Raw genomic sequence first — 19,576 nt, forward strand, 5'->3', positions numbered from 1 at the left:
ATTGCCAACACTATTCATAAATTATTCATTTATTTTTTATCGTAATTGAAAAGTGTTGAAAGGATGCTTTAATAATAGCCCATCACAAAAACTTTTTATTAGCAAGTGCATGTACGTTGAAACCAAAAATTGGGGAAATCCTGACGACCCATTGTTAATACACAGATTCAAAATCACAAAAGATTATTGCCAATTTTAACAAAATTTGATATCACCTCTTTGTGTGTATGTGTAAGATTTTTGATGCATTTTCTTTTAAAAATAGCCGATAATCATGCCCCCACATCTTGAAGCGGACCCCCAGGCTACGATATTTGGTGGCCTTTCTACCTATCGCTGAGGTTAAGGGTGCTGCGCTGCTCTACAGAAGCGTTTCCCAAATAGTTTTTTTTTCTTCTTTATTTGGAAGCAATTGAGCTCTTCTCTGAATGGAAGGCTATTCTGCTTTACAATGGTTTACAAAAGTATACATACATTTTTTTAACTACAGGCATAAATAGTTACATTATTAATAATACAGAATTACATTTTTGTTACACTATACACTAGACATTTACGTTACATTTTTGGAGAAATTCATGTACAATTTTCATAACTGAAATATTTGGGTTTACCAGGAACGAATTAATCGTAAAAGGAGGGTATAACCTGCATTTTCCCAATTTATTCATTAACACCTCTCTCTCCTGGTCATAGGCATCACATTGCCAAACAATGTGGTTAAGATCTTGAGTGGGATGTCCACACTGACACTGAGAGCTATCTACCACTTTAATTTTGTACAATGATTCGTTGAGACTAGCGATTCCAATCCCGGGATCCCGAGCTATTTTCGATACCTATGAATCCCGGGATTGATAAATATAATCCCGGGATTTCGGGATTGATTTTTTTTATCAATTTTTATGGAAAATAAAATAAAAGCGAAAATATAACAGAAAAAAATACTTTCAATAAAAAATAACTATAGTAGAAATAAACTTAGTTTGAATGAAGTTTGATTTATACCCCATGTGTAGGTTGCCGATTCATTTTATTTTTTCACATAAATTATTAAAAATTGAAAGATTGGAAAAAAAACAATGCTTCGCACTATTAACAAAGTTATTCCACCATGATATCCATACGTTTTACGGCAGTTTCAGATTTGGCTGACTAATTAGATTTATGAAGCGGAAAGGCCATAAGTACGCCATGATTATTTGCTATACTATTTTAAATCTAGCTAATCCATTCATTAAGTTTTTACTATCAGAAACAGCAATCTCCTATTACATTCATTTTATTATTTATATTACAATATTATTTACTCCGTTAAACTTGTGTATTTCCAAGATTGAACGTATACATTATTAACAATAAATGTCTTAAATAGTATAAATTATAGATTTATTTTTGACCGATTTGATCAATGTTATTTGTAAATATAAAATTTTTATATAAACAATGGAAAAAAATGCCAATCCCGGGACCAGTCCCGGGATCCCGGGATTGTCAAATTGTAATCCCGAAATCCCGGGATCAGAATTTTGGCTCGGGATTGGATTCCCTAGTTGAGACTGTAATGCCCTGTCCTGCTTCTAGCTATTGTCACTATTACATCTCGCTTTATTTTACAATGTTTACTGAACCAAGTTTTAGGAGATCTATTATAATATTTTTGATAGTAGTGTGTTCTCTTTTCTTTCCCAAGATTTTCTAAATATTTACCGTTATTTTCGCTCATTGTTTGTTTAAACTGGGCTTTAAAATCTGTGTATGTTCCCAAATAGTATTATACAGAACTCAATAATTTCGGTAGGTAAAATTAAGGGTACTCCTGTATTTTTAGAGATTAATTGTATTTATAAATAAATCCACTTAAATTATTGAGCTATTGGCACTCGGCAGCATATTATGAAGCACTGATCGCGACCTTTTGTAGTAGCCAAGTAACATCTGACTCATCACCATATTTGATAAAATAGCCATTTATATTAGAAATATAACATAAATTTAATAAATACAAAATATAAAATAAAATTCAACACGTGAATTATCATTCAAATATGTATATCAATTATGATAATAACACATCAAATTTCATCGCACAATCACATACCTACATATTTTAAAAGGGTATAAATAAAAATAGCGCCGCAGGTAACCTTTTTTACGATTTGAAAAAAAATGGTGATGTATGTTTTTATCTTATTTAGGTGGCCGAGCCGCCACACCACCCCCTTCCCTCTATACCCGGGGCCGCAAGTTAGTACCCTGTCAGCCCATTCTGGGGGGCCATGTCGATAATAAATACGTTATTAATAAAATAGATATGCAGGTAGCTACCTAACAAATTGCATACAATTTGAGATTTAAAATCAAAGGAGAAGGAATTCTAAGTCTGCCCAACGACGGTACTTCGCCTAGGGAGGTCACTGCGTAAATCAATTGGAATTTGTACCGACTACCTAGGTATATCTGATCCATATAAGATCATATTATTAAGGTTTGTATAAAAAGATTTACGAGAAATGGACGTTAGCCACTTGCGCAACCTATTAGATCCATACTCTGACTCATACACAAATTGAAAAAAAATATATTGTGTACTTGCCAGACCCAGGATTCGAACGTGGAATCCACGACATTATAGGCCGACGCTTAAGCCGCGTGGACATCGTGTCAATTTACTACCAAATTTATATTTATGCTCCAAAATACTTTTTTCTTCAACATGTTCAGACTTAATTTTTAAATTAAAGTTACATAGTATTAATTATTATCCATTTTGCTGGACCGTCCTGTACAGTATACAAGAGATACATACTTCATCGGTTAATTTCCTCCACGGTCCTAATTTTCTAGCGGGCTAAGTGTTTCGATCAAACCACTTCTGTCTTCCTCGCATCATCCCGCAACCAATCACAGCTTTCCCATTTCATTTAACCGAACCGTACTCTTCTGTTATTATTGTTGTATCGGCTTTGTTCCGGAACGAATGCGTCATATTACATAATTAGTGCTGCGACAATATTGCAATCAACTATGGGAAGGTTCGGCAAGTTTTGACATAGGATAGCGAAACACGAGTAGCACAGTGATTTAGAGCACAATGATTAACCATACTTAGGCGCGTAAGTACTTAAGATAGGCGCCTAACTTTAAGGCATAAAGTCCACTAAAGCAGGCTTACGGGGCGCTCGCGCATTTTCTATGTGAATCATCGAAAATACAACGTAATCAAATACGCCAGCGCACACTGGATTTGACGACGCTTTGTGCCCGCCTGCCCCATGAGTCACCGTTTTTGGCTTCTCAGCGATACGAATTAACGAAAATACAACGTAGTCCATTGATTGAACACGGCAAGCAAAATCACACTCCTCGAAGCGTCGTCGATAAGACGGGTGAGAAGCCATTATTTAAGAACAATGAACTCTTTGTTTAGTTATTGCGTATCCGATATTAATTACAAGCCTCGAGAAATTTAATATTATTTTTATTGCTTTGTTATGAGAGACGCTGATAATAATAATTATTTTGTGCTCCTTGAGCCCCTTATTACATAGGTGAAGGGTAATGCGCGGGTGGGAAGGGGCCTACTCAGTAGTGAGCGCACCGAACGCTTTTTTGGTGGGCTTTATGCCCAAGGTTCCGATTACGACGACCTAAGTTCAGCGATAAAACATAAACAATTCTTATTAGAACGCCTAAGTGGAAGAAAGAAAGAACATGTAACGTATTTTTATTGTTAAAACGGCTACTTAACGTCAACGGTTCTGCATTGCGTTCTTAGATTTTTGTAATGAAACTATGTTACAATGAAACTGCAGTCGAGGGAGTGGCTAACGTTTGTACCAATTATTACCTATTATTTGTTTGATACGGTTCAAATGAGGTGGCCTATGATTGGCACAGAATTAACTAGATATTTATAATAATCACGATCGATATATTTTATTCATTTTATGGAAATCGAAGTAAAACTGAGGTGTTTATTATGGTGAGAAATATATTATCGTCTCTGTTCTGGCAGAACACACTAACTGGAGAATACTAGTTTTGAGTAATTTGACTTTGAAGTTGTGAAAATGTTTGAAATAGTCTATCACGTGAGTTTATTAAGTAATCGTAAAAAGGATGACTTTAAAATAAAGACTGTTTATTTATTAAGAAGGTTTTCAGACGGTAAAGTTTGAAATAAGGAACATTTTGGTATAACTAACTCAATATTTAATTTTTTCGAATTAGTGTCTTCTGCCAGAACAGTGACGATATATTGTTCTCTCTGTTACACTCGCATTGCCGGTCAGTCGAGGGAGTGTCTAATGTCTGCATTGCACACCAATGACCTGCCAGTTGTTTGTTACGGTTCAAGTGAGGTGGATTACGATTGATAAATTATTTGTAGACATTTATAATTAGATTACTATGAAACGCATTATTAACCTTTGTTGCATGCCGTATAATGTCGCGGTACTTTAATATGTAGTTTTTGAGATATAACATCAACTACTAATATTACTGACGTTGAAAAATGGTTTCCATCTATCTAATCTTATCTATCTATCTAATCAACTAAACAATACATTTAAAAAAAATGTCGTGGTCGGATTCGTAAGATTTACTAGAATGTGAGATTATTTCCAGAATTGGAAGATATTATTTCCCACTTTCTTGATATAAACATTTATTACCGACATTTAAAAATATACAAAGATTTAAGGTATTTTTCCTTATTGAGTTGGAATATTGTTAGTTATATGGCAACATTGAAATGATTTGTCCTGTCATCGCCGGTCGCCGCTATTCTTTTATCAATATTGTTTATTAGCGAATAAGCTCTTTTTACCACGTTTTTATTAGCCCGTATTCTTGTTTGTCCGGTACAGATTTTTTCTTGTTTGTCCAAGATTTTTAACTAACTTCCCGACTAGCTAGACATTTGAAACTTTAAGAATATATCAGAACACGAGGACAATGCATTCTTTTAATACTTTTGGCCATCTTTCAGAATTGAATTCATTTTCAGTTAATTCTGTTTTGTGTGTTTTGGAAAAAAATCGTTAAAAGTAATATTTACTGCTTACTATTATTGGTTGCTAAGGGGGTCCTAGCAACTAATATAATATTAATATATACGTGCGTTACTATGGAAATCAATATGACATTTCCGTATTCTATAATATTTATTCAGTATTTCTATCAAGTACAATAAAAAGTTTTTATTAATACATAGAATTGTCAAGTTTATATGATTCAACAGAAAATTTAATAACGTGGTATATAAAAAGTTCTTTTTATCTTCATTATCGTAATTACTGTCGTTTTTCTTGCGAATGCAGTCGCGGGCTATCGCTATAATAAAGAGTACACCCACACAATAAGTATAAAATTAAAGAATAATATTGCTGTAAGTCTAGGGAATATTTTAATTACAAAAGCAATTAAAATCAACGTATGTGCACAACAGTGTTTCATATGTCACCGCGTCTTGTCGGAATCCCATTGGGATGTGCTTGGTGTAGTTGGGAAATGCAGAGTGAATAAGATTTATGTTATGTCATTCGAGAGGGATACTCTATTCCCTATTCGGAAATAACTGACGTAAGGGCTTGCGCAGACAGAGAGCGGTCGGAGTTCTGCGTTCAACCGACCGTTGACCGCTAGCGTTCAGGGACAGCAGACAGGTGGCAGTCAACAATAAGCGTTCCATTTGTTTACAAACGTTGTACTGACACAAGCGCTGCATAATGCGAGACCGCTATATTCCGACTGCGAGTGGAAGTGAGAAAGCACCGCTGTTGCGTACTCACTCCCCCGTGTGGTTTCGCTCTATGTTGTGTGACTGCTCAAATTCCTATGACGGGACTGGACGGGAGGTACGGCGTTCTTTGTAATTCCGGGCATAGAACTCTAGAACTCTAGCGTTCCAATTGACCGGCGCGGTCTGACCGCCGGCTGTGTACCCATACAGTATGAAGTCCATACAGTACAAAGAACGCCAAACTCCGAACGCGGAACGCAGACCGCCTGACCGCGCTCTGTCTGCGCAAGCCCTTAGTTTTAATATAGTAAATCGACAATTGCTTGCTGCTGACTGAGATGGAAAATTCGATAAAAACTAACTAAAATTATGAAAAAAACCTTCCTATTGGACTGGGGTTAACAATTATTATGCTAATCAAAAAGAAAATACAATATTATACGTCAGCGCATCTATTCTATTCAAAAAACTGCTAAAAAGCCGCTATCGGCAGCTATCGAGGGTAGTTTTTCATTTTTTGTATCGAAGTATTAGCAGCGATGTCCCTAGACAAAATGCCACCCCATTTTTATACAGTATTTTTTTTATCATCCTTTCATGACTCAAATATCTAAGAAATGTGTTGTAAGGATACATTACTAACAAAATATATACCACAAAATCTAATTTAAATGCCATTTATATTTCAATAGACATTATTGCGAGTACACGGTTTCAGATAAGTACACTTAGAAATACACCTGGCAACTTTCAAAATCAATAGAATCACTGGCAAAAATATTTGGATAAATTAATTAGGAAAGTATAGATATAATTCGCAAATCTGCACGTGTCATTGCTGGTCATCAAGGACGTGACGTCCAAAGCCAACGGAAGTAAACTAGACATCGCGAACCCGACAAAAAAAATTACAGTTCTGTTAAAACTTTTATGTTAATTAATACAACCAACCAGTTCCCAACCAGTGAGCTGATTTTTTTAATAGAAATATATTTCCGTTATTACTATATTTAGGTACCTACCTATTCCTATATATATCTAATGATTCTCCTCGATTTGCCATCCTTTGAGTAACTGCTGCCCCCAAGCGACGCTAAATCTGCCTACCCCCACGGGACGTCAGTGAGTATTAGCACTTATTTTAACAATTACAATAAGTTAGTTGTAATTTTTACAATAAGTGCTATGTTTTAACAGCATCTCTCTTAACTGTGTTAAATTTTAGAGCGAGATAGACAGTTTAGACGGTTAAATTATTGTAACAATTATAATACTTCAATAAAAACATATGAAAAACTACCCTCGAAGCTGCCGATAGCAGTCTTATGTATAGAATAGATGCGCAGGATATGTTAGTTCATGGTATTACTATAAATATGCTCGAATAAAGTATGTATTAATCTCGAATTAGCTAATTTGTAATTGCATCTATAATGTATCACCATAATATCCGATTACGCTAAAGCATAACGATGTAATCATTTTGTTTATAAATACAGATTTACCTTGCGCGAACAATTGCGATCGCTAAAGTTATTTTAGGTTGTGCGAATGACAGGTGTATTGATTGTGATCGATCACCTGGCGGAAATACTGATATTATACCGGATACCTGAAACTGAGGCAATTCGATCAAAAATAATTACAATCGCAGCCCGCCGTGCGGGGATCCGGGATATTAAAATAATCAAAACCCTTTATGGTAAATATTCACGTGGCCAGAGAAAACAAAATTTGTGTATGTATTTTTTATGTTATCTACTTGAAGACATCGATTGATTAGGTACTTTGATGTCAATACCCGATTACAATCAAATAGTTATCTACTGCTCGCAAAATCTATTTTAGCTGTCGACGCAATTATAGAAAATATTGAACATACATAATTTTGAAAATACTTCTGAGAAAATATATTATAACCAATAGAAAAAATCTTTTTGAAAAAGGTAAGACACCCCGCATGAATCGAAATCTGGTATCGTGCCCACGCACATAGTCTAATATGCTAAAGAAGTCATACTTAAATACGACAAATTTTAACTCACGACCCACAGACATCCACGTACCTTAAACTACCCCTGTCTGAGAGTAGGTTTCGCGGTAACTATTAGTTTATAGTTATTTAATTTTGAGTTTTCATACTTATATATTACGTCAATTAAAAAAACATTTTAATAATAATTATGTTTACTGAAAGCGACGTTGTCTTGCTAATAATGATTTTAGAATCTCTCATTTTGTATAGGTACATAGTGTTCTATGCATATCAGCCTTAAACAAACATTCGATTGAAAACAGAAGTATTATTATAAAGTATAGATAAATTCCAACTAACCTCCCAACTATCAACAATCGATCTGTCAGATTTAGTCTTTTCACAGCGGCCAGAAGCCCTCGTACTGTCATACCCTCGCAGAAGCAGACCACCACCTTGGCGCTTTTATCCGTGCGCAGATTCTTCACAACCTCTTCAAAGTCCTCATCGGCCGCGTTGCTGAGAACTGAATCTTCCTTGGCTATGCAGACGTTGGCGCGCTCGGCTAACTCCCGGAAAGCTTGTATGCCGGACTGGCCGTAGTTTTCTGGAAGGTAAAATATTAAATCAATGTGATGAAATCTTGGGAAACCCTCCTTTGGAAAGACAAGAAAAATAATATATATTTCGCCATTAGCGTTTCAAGAAGGCGTATCCGAAAAATTGTACATAATATTCAGTTCGCCATATCATAGCTCACCGTGAGGTGTTGTATAGGAAATTGATGGCTGTATAGCATTGTGATGACAATCATGTCTAAATGAAACCACCAGGAAAGGCAGAAAAAATAGGTCGGAAAGTAAATTATAAATACAATCATATCATATTTATATAGAATTCTGGATGATTAAAAAATAGGTTAGTAAGTAGGTTGCTCGTGAAATGCTCCACGAACAACGCGTCATTTTTTTAAAACTATTTTTATCGAACTATGAAACGACGTTATATAAAAATATCTGAGGATAATCCTTGCCGTCTTAGACGTTGCACCAAAAAAAGGGGGGGGGGGGATTTATATAATGTGATGATTATGGGTAAAACATACTGAAAATTCTGTGACGTCAATAATTATAATGGTCGACACGAAAGTGCTATCAAAATGCTGCATTTTTTATATTCAGCGTAGTTTCATTTAAAATCATAAAGCATACTTGTTCATCTCTCATTAAATTAAATCCAATTTAATTACATAATTATTTTAATTATCGCAGTCAACATCGATGAGTGCCTACCCATATTCAGTTTGAAAGGATTAAAAAAACGTTTCTGTTAAAACAGAAATATCCGGAAAAATAACCTTTGGCTTCTGTGAGTGCTTTAAATAAAATAAAAAAATAGTGATTCATTAAATTAAAGCGAATTGCAGGAGACCGAATTACTTTTACCATTGGCGTACAGTGTAATAAAAGCTAAGGTGTGCACAGAAAATAAAGAAAACCAAAAAAAAACGATGTAATATTATTGTAGGACATATTTCGTACATGTCATCTCGATGAAATCGTCTTTACGCAAATCAAAAAAATACGTGTCCGTATTTTACAAAATATATGCTGATATCGTGATATTTTATTATTTTACTGAGATCCTCAACTTGAGACGTATTGCGGGTAATATGTAGATGCGTATTAGTCCCCGATGTTCATGTTCGTATCGTAGAAGGTTGCTTGGTGTGTAATGCGTGACATGGTATATTCGGGGCACAGTTGAATAATACACGGTTTTATATTGTAGAAATAAAGTTCGGATAAACACGGCACTAATAAAGAACTATCACACTGGTTTAATGCTGAGTTGGAAGGTTTACATTATAATTTGAATTTAAGTTGAATGTTACGCGGAAAGGCCAAAATCCAACTGTTTTATTGACTGTTATTATTGTCTATCTGTGCTATATAAATGATCATAGATAATAATACGTCAGTTGTAGAGTTGAGTAAACCTCTACAGACGTATAATATACGTATGATACGCGTAAAAATGTCACGTCTGACGGTTCACATACCGGGATAACTGTTAGTTATATTATGTTAGAATAGTCCTGCTGCATTGTTTTAATCAAAGATCTTGCTTTTTCTTCTTCAATGTTTTTGAGATAGCTATCGAATATGATTCTACATTTCCTTCTCTACAAAATGATAAAACTAGGTAAGTCAGAAGTTAATGGGAACTGTACCTATTCATTTTGTGTGTGAAAATATTAGATAACTAATTTATAACCATAAATGCATTAAATAAATACAATAATATTTCTGCAATATTTTTTCGTACAATTGAACACTATGTAATTGTTCCCAATTAGACAAACTAAGTATAATTATTATTTTAAATAATAATTATACTTAGCCTAGATTTATGTTAATCAAGTAAAGTTTAAATTTCATTTTCCCCACAATGACCAAATCAGAGTTATCTAGTTGTAGTATTGAGGTGACGAAATGCATTCGAATACAATATATAATTGGATAAAAAAGTCCATTTGGAAATTCTAATCGGGGAAATTTGGAATCAAGCAAGCATAAAATCCAATGAAAATATTATAGTTGACACATTGTAGCACTGGAATTATCTGAAATACGGCAACATTGCCGAGTGATAAATAACCTAACTTTTTTGACATAAGAGGCAGATAATGAAAGACGATTTGCTGTCGTTTTATTTAATATAATTAATAACGAAAAGGACGAATAATAAATCTTATTTCAAAACTACTTGTTTTTAACATTTTTATACATATAATACCTTTTAAAACTTTTTACCCGAAGCGGAGCAGACCCCGGAGCAGAGCTGGAGCAAGTATTACTCCCGGAGCGGAGCAACTCAAAAAAAGGACCGCTCCACCCCCTGCTATCAAGTGTTTTGATTGTAAAGTTGCTACATACTTCATATTGTTATGTTAAAAGTCTTCCAGTGAGTACTATATGTTGTATATAATTTAATTATTATAATTCAGAAACGATAACAATGTCCTCTCAATGGAAAGGGTTATCGCAAGGCACTGCTATCGGGAAGAGTACGGCACTCGTCGGTTGAAGTCTCTTCAGCGGGGCTGGCGGAAAACGCAAAGGAAATTTAGTTGTCAAGTGGAAAAGCTTGAAAATTCATCGCGCGACTGGTTCGGAAAATTAACAAAGTCGAAGAATTTTTAAATCAACACTATTGTTTATCTCTCGCAGAACAATACTGAAATATTTAACTCCAAATATAATAATGGAATAAGGTTTATCTCAAAAGTATGACTATCAAAGTAATGTAATAATTAATTTTTTTATTGATGTTGTTCAATTTATTTATGTAGCAGCAGGGAACTCAGAAATAATGGGAACTGATATACCTAATGAGTAAGGAGATGTAGGAAACCGATCTCGAGTAAGGAATTTAAACACATTTCAATAATACGTCATACGTCGAATACTGACAACTGCTCTCGGCTTGTGCATTGACGCTCATTTAATATCGGTGTATTATACACACTATTGCACGTGCATAATGCGTGGCTTATTTTCGTAGGACACTCACACATCCAAAACCCTACGTCAAAGTTTACTGTACTGGTATATAGCCTATCGGAATTCTATTTATTATCTGTTCTGTGTGTAGCAGTTATTATTTATTATATAATATACATATATCAAAATATGTTTGTTTAGTTATATTTTCTTACATGGAAGTGGCGAAGAGTGGAGGTAGGCTGTTAAGATTTGACATGAATAGTTCACACTGAACTTTGTAAATCAAATGTATTTGTTTTCATTGAACTAATACTACAATGTGAAGATAGCGTTAGTTAGTTTTTAAAATTCCATTAAACCCTGCCAAATCCAAGCCATAGTACATAATAGTAAAAAATATTCGTTTAAATAAAATTATACCATTAAACAATACATAATTTTAAATCTATTATAGATGGAAGAATATTTTTATCGATTATGGGTTAGCTTAGACAGAGGTTCATGGATTTTAAAAACACTAACCAACACCATCAGTAATAATACGTATTCTTAATTCAACAAAAACACATAAGAATGACTGAAAAAGTGTGCACTATTTGATCGCATCGCCCATTGCATACCTAAACTATTTTGGTTTGGCTTGGTAAGACAGGTTTTAATTGCATTTTAAAAACTAACGTATGCTATCTACACAATGCAGTCTTAATTTAATGAAAACAACGAAGTATGACTGCCAAAGTTTAGTGTGCACTATGTATATATCAAATCTTAACAGCCTATCTCCACCCTTCGCCACTGTTATCTTAATATATAAGTCAACAAAATTTATTTGTTCAAATTACGTTTCCTGCCGATTCTAATTTTGAATTTTTACGACAGATAAAGTGTGCATATATTTTGCATTCGATTTTAATATTCTTTTGTTTGACTTAGCTGTCAGAATTATTTGCATTTCGACATGTTGTATTTCTAGATACAGATATTTTAATATTAAATATTGTAATTATTATTGTTTTGTTAAGTAAGATCGTAAGTGTAATCGATCAATGAAGCGACCTAATGCAAAGCCAGGTAATTATTTTTATCTTTGAACATACATAGTTTGAAAATATCTCAGATGAAATATACCTACTAGTATATAATATATAAAATATACCCATTGGGACTCGAACACGCATCCATATGTAAAAAACTACTAGTAAATTTCGTCGTAAATATACAGGACACATATGGCTCAATTGGCGTGATTCCGGTGAATGCTGTCAATCGTACAGTGACGTCCCGTGGGGGTAGGCAGATTGAGCGTCGCTTGGGGGCGGCAGTTAATCGAAGGTCGGCAAATCGAATAGAATCATTTGGTATATGGACATAGCTACAATTATTTTGTTCACATGTTGTACCTACAATCATAGCATAGTAAAAATGGTGGGGAAATAATAAATCTGTGTATTGCTAAATGGTACAAACCAAATGTGTCAGAATATCAACCAAGTAGAACCTCAGACTCTGATTATTTGGATATATTTATTCGCTTTTTATATCTAAATTTAATTTTGTATGTTTTAATGACATGGCTCGAAATGGACCGGAGCGCACCGGAGCGCCGTTCCGGTTCGTTAAATTGGTAAAATCATCGTTCCGTCTCGTTAAAAAAATATTTTGGCCAGAGAACTCAGAAATAATGGGAACTAAAATACCTAACGGGTAGGGAGAAGCAGGCAACTGATCTCGAGTAAGGAAGAATACGGGATAAATTTAAACATGTGTCAAGAATACGTCATACGTCGAATACTGACAACTGCTCTCGGTTTATGCATTGACGCTCATTTAATATTAGTAGTGTATTACACACACTATTGCACGTCTATAATAATGTGTTGTTCATTTTCGTAGGACACTCACACATTCAAATCCCTGAGTAAAAAATTACTGTATTGGTATACGTATAGCGGATAGCCTATCGGAATTCTATTTATTATCTGTTTTGTGATTTTGACCGTCTGAGCTAGATAGGCCATATAATAGAAAATCTAACACACTTATTTTTATAAAATACACATAAAAAATGGTCACTATGTAAACAGTTTCAGAAAATTGTCGAGCGCTCCGGTTCGTAAACTTTTCCATTTCGAGCGCTGTTTAATGGTATAATATTTTGTTAGTAATGTATCCATACAACACATTTATTAGATATTGGATTAGTGAAAGGATGAAAATACTGTATAAAAAATGGGGCGGCATATTGGCACTGCCTAGGGGCGGCATTTTGTCTAAGGACGTCACTGCAACCGTACAATTGATAGCATTATGAAACGAAACGTCTGTTCTGCAAGGCCTAAACTTCGATGGCTGGACTGTGTCAATACGGATGCTGGGGTGCAAGGGTGCACACTCCTGGAAGATATTGGCCCATGATAGAAAATTGTGGTGAATGTTTTTGAAGAAGTATACAACTTGCCCTAACTGGTTAAGCCGCCGAATATTGTGAAAATACCCACGAATGAGTACAAAGAAAATATGGTCTAAAAGAAACTAGGCGTAAACTGGCATAACGTATCATATTTTTATATTTTTCAGTAAATATTTAGGTACTAAATTGCGATTGGTAGCAAAAAACACTTCAAACGAAAATCAAAGGTAAAATAAATATGTTTTTTTTATTAACTATTAACCAACAAACACAAATTTATCTAAATATTCCAAAGGATCTGAAGCTCTAAAAGGATATGAATTTCTCTATGTAACCCTTTCCCGCAAAAATGCAAATAATGTGTCGCTACAATCTACATTATCTTCAAAACCCGGCCATTATAATGTCTACAAAAATCAGTGTTTTCTAAACTGTTATGAAGTGACGCCATGCATATTTTCTTATTCACTATCAGAATTCTGTATAGTAAAATTTGTCTTTGACGCCCACGGCTTACGCGTCAGCTTATAATGTAATGGGTCCCAGGTTCGAATCCTGGGTTTGACAATTAGGTACACATATTATTTTCTTCTTTTGGACACTCATCCATATTATCCTGCTGCGTGACGGTAAGGTGAACTACGCCTCAGTTTAAAGCGAGGTGATTCACATCTCACTATTGCGGTAGGTCAGGAGTTTACAAATACGAATTAAGTGATACGACGAGGTCACGTTGGCAGTAATAATTAATATCTTACCTTATATCCTAATGAAATCGTATTACATTACAACTGAATTTACACATTGCTTACATTCTATACCACGATGGCCGAACGGTTTACGCGTCTGCTTACAATGTTGTAGATTTCAGGTAAGAATCCTGGGTCTGACAACTAGGTACATAATATTATCTTTAAATTTGTATTTGGAGTCAGAGTATGGACCTAATAGGTTGAACAAGTGGCTGACATCCATTTCTCGTAAAAACAAAAATCTATTAATACAAACCTCCACACTCTGTGAAGGCCAATATGATTTTATTAGGATCGGACATGGTCAAAAAAATTGTATAGCATAAATTTTATTATGAAACTAGCAAATATTACCAGGTGGCAGTACCACTTGTCAACATTCTCATACGTATTTTCCATGTATCCCTCTCATTCATCTAATTGATTCAAATGCAACAAAGAGTCGTTGTATGGACTGTCTGAAAATGATGATTTAATTAGTTGTTTTTTTTTCTATTTTTAACAGGACAATGAGCCATGACAGTTATATAGTAGTAGAAAAGTGGTTACAGAAACACAAAGGTAAGAAAAAGTAGTAAAGTAGTAGTGGTAGTAAAAATGAGTAAGAAAAAAACTGCACTTTTTGAGGAGAGGATCAAACTTGGAATACGGCATGCACACACCTATCGTCGACGATTAGGAAGGTGAGCTACCTGAAATTCATCCCTCAACAATAGAGTGGCCATGTTTCCTAAATCACCCCCATAAAATTCAAATTAATTTAATATTAATTGCAACTTGGGTACCTATCAAATTATATGTTTTAGGGCACCTAACGAAGGCTCAAAGCAACCGTATACCTACAGAGCTTTGAGAACAAATGTTTGCGACGGATACTGAATGTGCGGTGTATGACTTTCGGAGTAACGAGGAGATAAGAAAATGAATCAAGTAGCTTCTCTGCGTGCTTCTACGTGCTGCGGATGCCAGAAAATAACTTTAACCTGACTGTTCTTCAAGCCAACGTCCTGGAAGGCCGCTAAATGTTGGTATGGAATGTTGGTATGACCTGGAATGACGCAAGAAGACTGGCGAGCGACAGGATTTCTTGGAGGCGCCGTTTGGTGTCCACATGCACCAGTTAAAGGTATAATTCTAAAAGAAATGAGATGGTGTATTTTTTTTTAATTTTTCGACTGATTTTATGAAAATTAAGCAATATTTTTATGTATTCAATATAAGTAAGTACTTGAATGATTAGGTTATTATTTTTTATAGAGTTTTATACAGTTTTAATTGAATTAGCATTATTATACAGTTAGAATAAATAATTTAAAAATCAGATTCTTCCATAGGATCTATAGTTATATTTTGGAGCTTCTTCTTCCGTCAAAGAAAGACAAGCTGGTGCCATGAAATTATACTGTGCTGTAACGCTAGAGGGGTTGGGGTGTAGGTATAGTATATTGTAATATGCTCCCATAGCCAACTATTCTTTCCCATCCGACTACGGGGGCCGCCAGATTACCATGATGACATCTAACCGCCTTTAAAGAGAGGGACCACAAGGAAGAAGAACAACAATAATGACGCCAAGCTCAGAAAAGATTTTATTGAAATCATAAAATCGACTTACATTGAAAAGGTAATCACCAATTTTATTGTATTTTAGTTATTAGAGAGCGGCACACAGTTTTAGAGCTGTCGCATAAGGATTTCACTCTGAATGCTTTGACATACAAAATGTTAAGCCTTTTTTGCTTTGAAAACAACCATAAAAAGTAGCTTCCCTTAAACTGGTAAATCTTCAAAAGGCACCCTTCCCTGACTCGGCCAAACAGCGGATAGTTAAGATACCTACCTTATATCGTGATTATAATGTTGACGATAAACATTTTTGGGTATCTCCGTACAACGCGTTATCATTCTGGACTTATCTGTATTTTATTAGTCTAAAAATGTAATAAAGTATGCGACTAGGCATTTAAATAACTTGTTTTTTTTTGCCATAGTCGAATTTTTCCAGTGGTGTACGTCCAATGCCAACCAGATACTAAAAATCAGGAACTGGAAAAGACGTGCGGAGGACCGTTCCGGCTGGAGGACAGCGGTGGAGGAGGCCAGGGCTCGACTTGAGCTGTAGCGCCATCGAAGAAGAAGAAGTACGTCCTATCTATGATAATACCATAGGGCACAGAGCTTAAGAACTCAGGTAGCGTGCGAAGGACAAAAATAAATAATTTGGGGTGGAGGTGCATAGACTATAGATACATGTGTATGTTTTGAAGGCCAGAATAATCAGCTGTCGAGTTTGTAGGAAACATGTATTGTCATAGTGATTTTCTATCTTATCTTACCTTAGAAATTAATATTTCATGATCACATTTAATATATATTATGTTTGGTTCGGATTTGATAGCATCAAAGAACTAGGGATCGAGAAGAGTGGAGGGAGCTAGAAGAGACATTCATCCAGCAGTGGACCGCTCCCAGGTGATAATATATATATATATATATATGTATTTGTTAGTGACACTCACAATGGCTGAGCGGTTAACTTGTCGGCCTGTAATGTGATGGGTTCGAATTAATACACTTTTTTTTTATTCAACGAATAAGACACAAGATTTGAGAATGTCAAAAATATCACCCACTAGAAAAATCAATTTTAGAAAAAAATACGACACCCAACAATACCGACAACCCCGACATAAACCTGTAACTGTTGAGTGCTTTTCCAAGTTCTACGGGCATCCTAGTTAATTACGACAATTTAAGAGGCCAATATGATACTATTAGGATCGTACATGGACTAATAGCCTAATAAATAATAAATAATAAAATATGTATATAAAAGAATTAACAATCACTTATTTTGACTACAAAGTTTTCTTATCTCAAGGCTCGTCCTTGGAATATTACTTAAAACCCGCGCAATGGGCTATTGAAAAAGTTAAACGCACCGTTTACACTTTTTTATACCTAACTGTCTAATCTTTTTATGATAAATAAAGTTTTTAAAACTTAATATCGGTGGCGTAGGCTTTTTTGTAATATGTATATTATATTTTTGGGTCAATATTTTTTTTAAAAAGTTTTGTATCAGTAAAATCGTATTATACAAAAGTAATAAAAAACAAACTTTATATATTAAAGTTATTAGGATAAGTAAAATCCAGATTTATTGAATTAATATGAACTAGGTACTGTAGTTCCAAAATTTAAAATCTTCAATCTCAAGTGTCTCTTTGCGATGTTGAAACATTTATTTTTTGATCAGCGTTTTGGTTATATTATATAACTGGCATGGAGTGCATTTGGGCGCATGAATAGTATCTTCAAAAGTGACCTCCCATTGTGTCTTAAGCGTAAAGTGTACAACCAATGTGTGCTACCAATGCTCGCGTATGCGTATGAAACATGGACTCTTATGAGTAGCGCAACGGAGAATGGAAAGGTGCACGTTGGGCATAATGCGGAAAGACCACAAAATAAACTAATATATAGAAAGTAGATAAGAGTATACGATGTTATATAGGTCGTTAAGCAGATGAAATGGCAATGAGATGGACACACTGTTCGGCGATGGACAAATGCAGTGATACAGTGGTACCCAAGGGGCGCCATAAAACTCGCTGGATAGGCGAACTCTTAAAGTTCAGTGTACGTACGTAACAGCAAAGACCTAGAGACTGAGGAGAGTGGAAGCTAAGAGAGGCTTTCGTCCAGCTTTGGATCGACTTCAACTGATGATGATGATGACGATGAATATAATAATAGTAAAGTTGGCAACACTAACGGTTACACATTGCCTACTTCCATTAGTTTTGCTGTCACTCCATGTGTAGATGTCCATTTTATTGAAGGGGTTATCAATTTGTGGTTTCCCATTTTTCCCCCATGTGGATAATAATTAATACGCCTAACTGATGTTTACTGTTTGATTGTTTAATTGTGACTGAAAAATAATAAGTAATATTAGTAGAAATCATAATGGCTAGTAAAATTTCCTGCCGATCGATGTATGTCGAAAGATAAAGAGCATGTCAAGATTCTTTTAACTTTCTCTATATTCTCTAATTAACTCTTTCTTTAAGCACCAACGTGCATGGTTGCTACATGAGTCCCGCGCATCTTCGTTTCCCAACAAGGAAGTGTGGCACTAAAATATTTTGATTCTGACACGTTGGTAGTGTCATGGAAGGCGGCCGTGCACAAATTGCGGCTGACGGGTGGAGATGGGGTAACGAAAATCATGCCATTGACAAAAATAAATCAGATACGGTAAAAAAATTAAGGTAGGTCTAAAATTTAGCACAAGTCATAATTCATTATTTAGCGAGAGAAAAATATATAGAAGGAGAATTATATAAAATATCTAAGTTATATAACCAAAATAATATTATAATCAGTTACAAAATTTGGTTTCTACTAAATATATTGTACAAAAAGCCAACCTTTTGGTTTTCTAGCAAACTGGTCTAATATTCTAGCCTTTTCGTGAAGTATTTTAAGCTTTTTGTAGTGTCGAAAACGCTAAATTTAACACCATATGCCAGATGCGTAAATTGAAAGTTATGCATTTTAAAATGTTAGATCTGGCAAGAAAAGCGCTAAGTTGGCAACGCTGACTTCCATGCAACAGCGAGTCTTCGAAATCGATACCTACAGAGTGTGTTGATACTCCTCATTATAAGGCCCTCATTCCTCGTTTTTCGTTCGATTCGGGATAAGTATATGATAATATAAATATATGGTTTCTTTTATCCTATTGTGAATACAGTCACGTTTTATCACTTGTTACATTGGATATGTTATGAAACGTGAAGTACTTGAACTATGTTTTATTATTGGCACTTGGTCCGCGTTGAGGACCTCTCTGTTATAGAAACGCCAAAAAAATATTCAGTGCCTGAAAATCAAACTGTATGATCGGCTTTCAGTGTTAGTTAACACCTTGCATCTGAGATGATACTCTTACATAATATAAGTAATATAAAAAAGACAGAACCGTTGGGGTTTGTCGTGAAACAAGGTCGACTATATTTAGGCCGTGACACTGAATTTCTAACAGAATTACTACAGCGCCACTTTTATATAAAGTCATCTACGTCATCGCTTCTGGAACTAAACACGCCCACCGCATTTGATTTCCCCACTACTACACTCCTCGCGCTCATAGTTTAGTGTGTTTTAGATATC

The 19,576-nt window shown here is 34.9% G+C and overlaps 1 protein-coding gene across 1 annotated transcript in view; it reads right to left on the minus strand.

Annotated features, from left to right (window-relative positions):
- The window catches only part of LOC147075951 (metabotropic glutamate receptor 1-like), a 186,056-nt gene that overhangs the window by 53,328 nt on the left and 113,152 nt on the right, over positions 1–19,576 (minus strand). The window contains exon 4 of the mRNA XM_085942281.1: positions 8,085–8,331. Within this exon, the coding sequence (XP_085798407.1) occupies positions 8,085–8,331 (247 nt within the window). The remainder of the gene's footprint in view (positions 1–8,084; positions 8,332–19,576) is intronic.

The sequence above is a fragment of the Rhyacophila brunnea genome, unplaced genomic scaffold, assembly GCF_057557595.1.
Source record: "Rhyacophila brunnea isolate RB1 unplaced genomic scaffold, BYU_Rbru_1.0 scaffold_14, whole genome shotgun sequence".
NCBI classification, from domain to species: domain Eukaryota; kingdom Metazoa; phylum Arthropoda; class Insecta; order Trichoptera; family Rhyacophilidae; genus Rhyacophila; species Rhyacophila brunnea.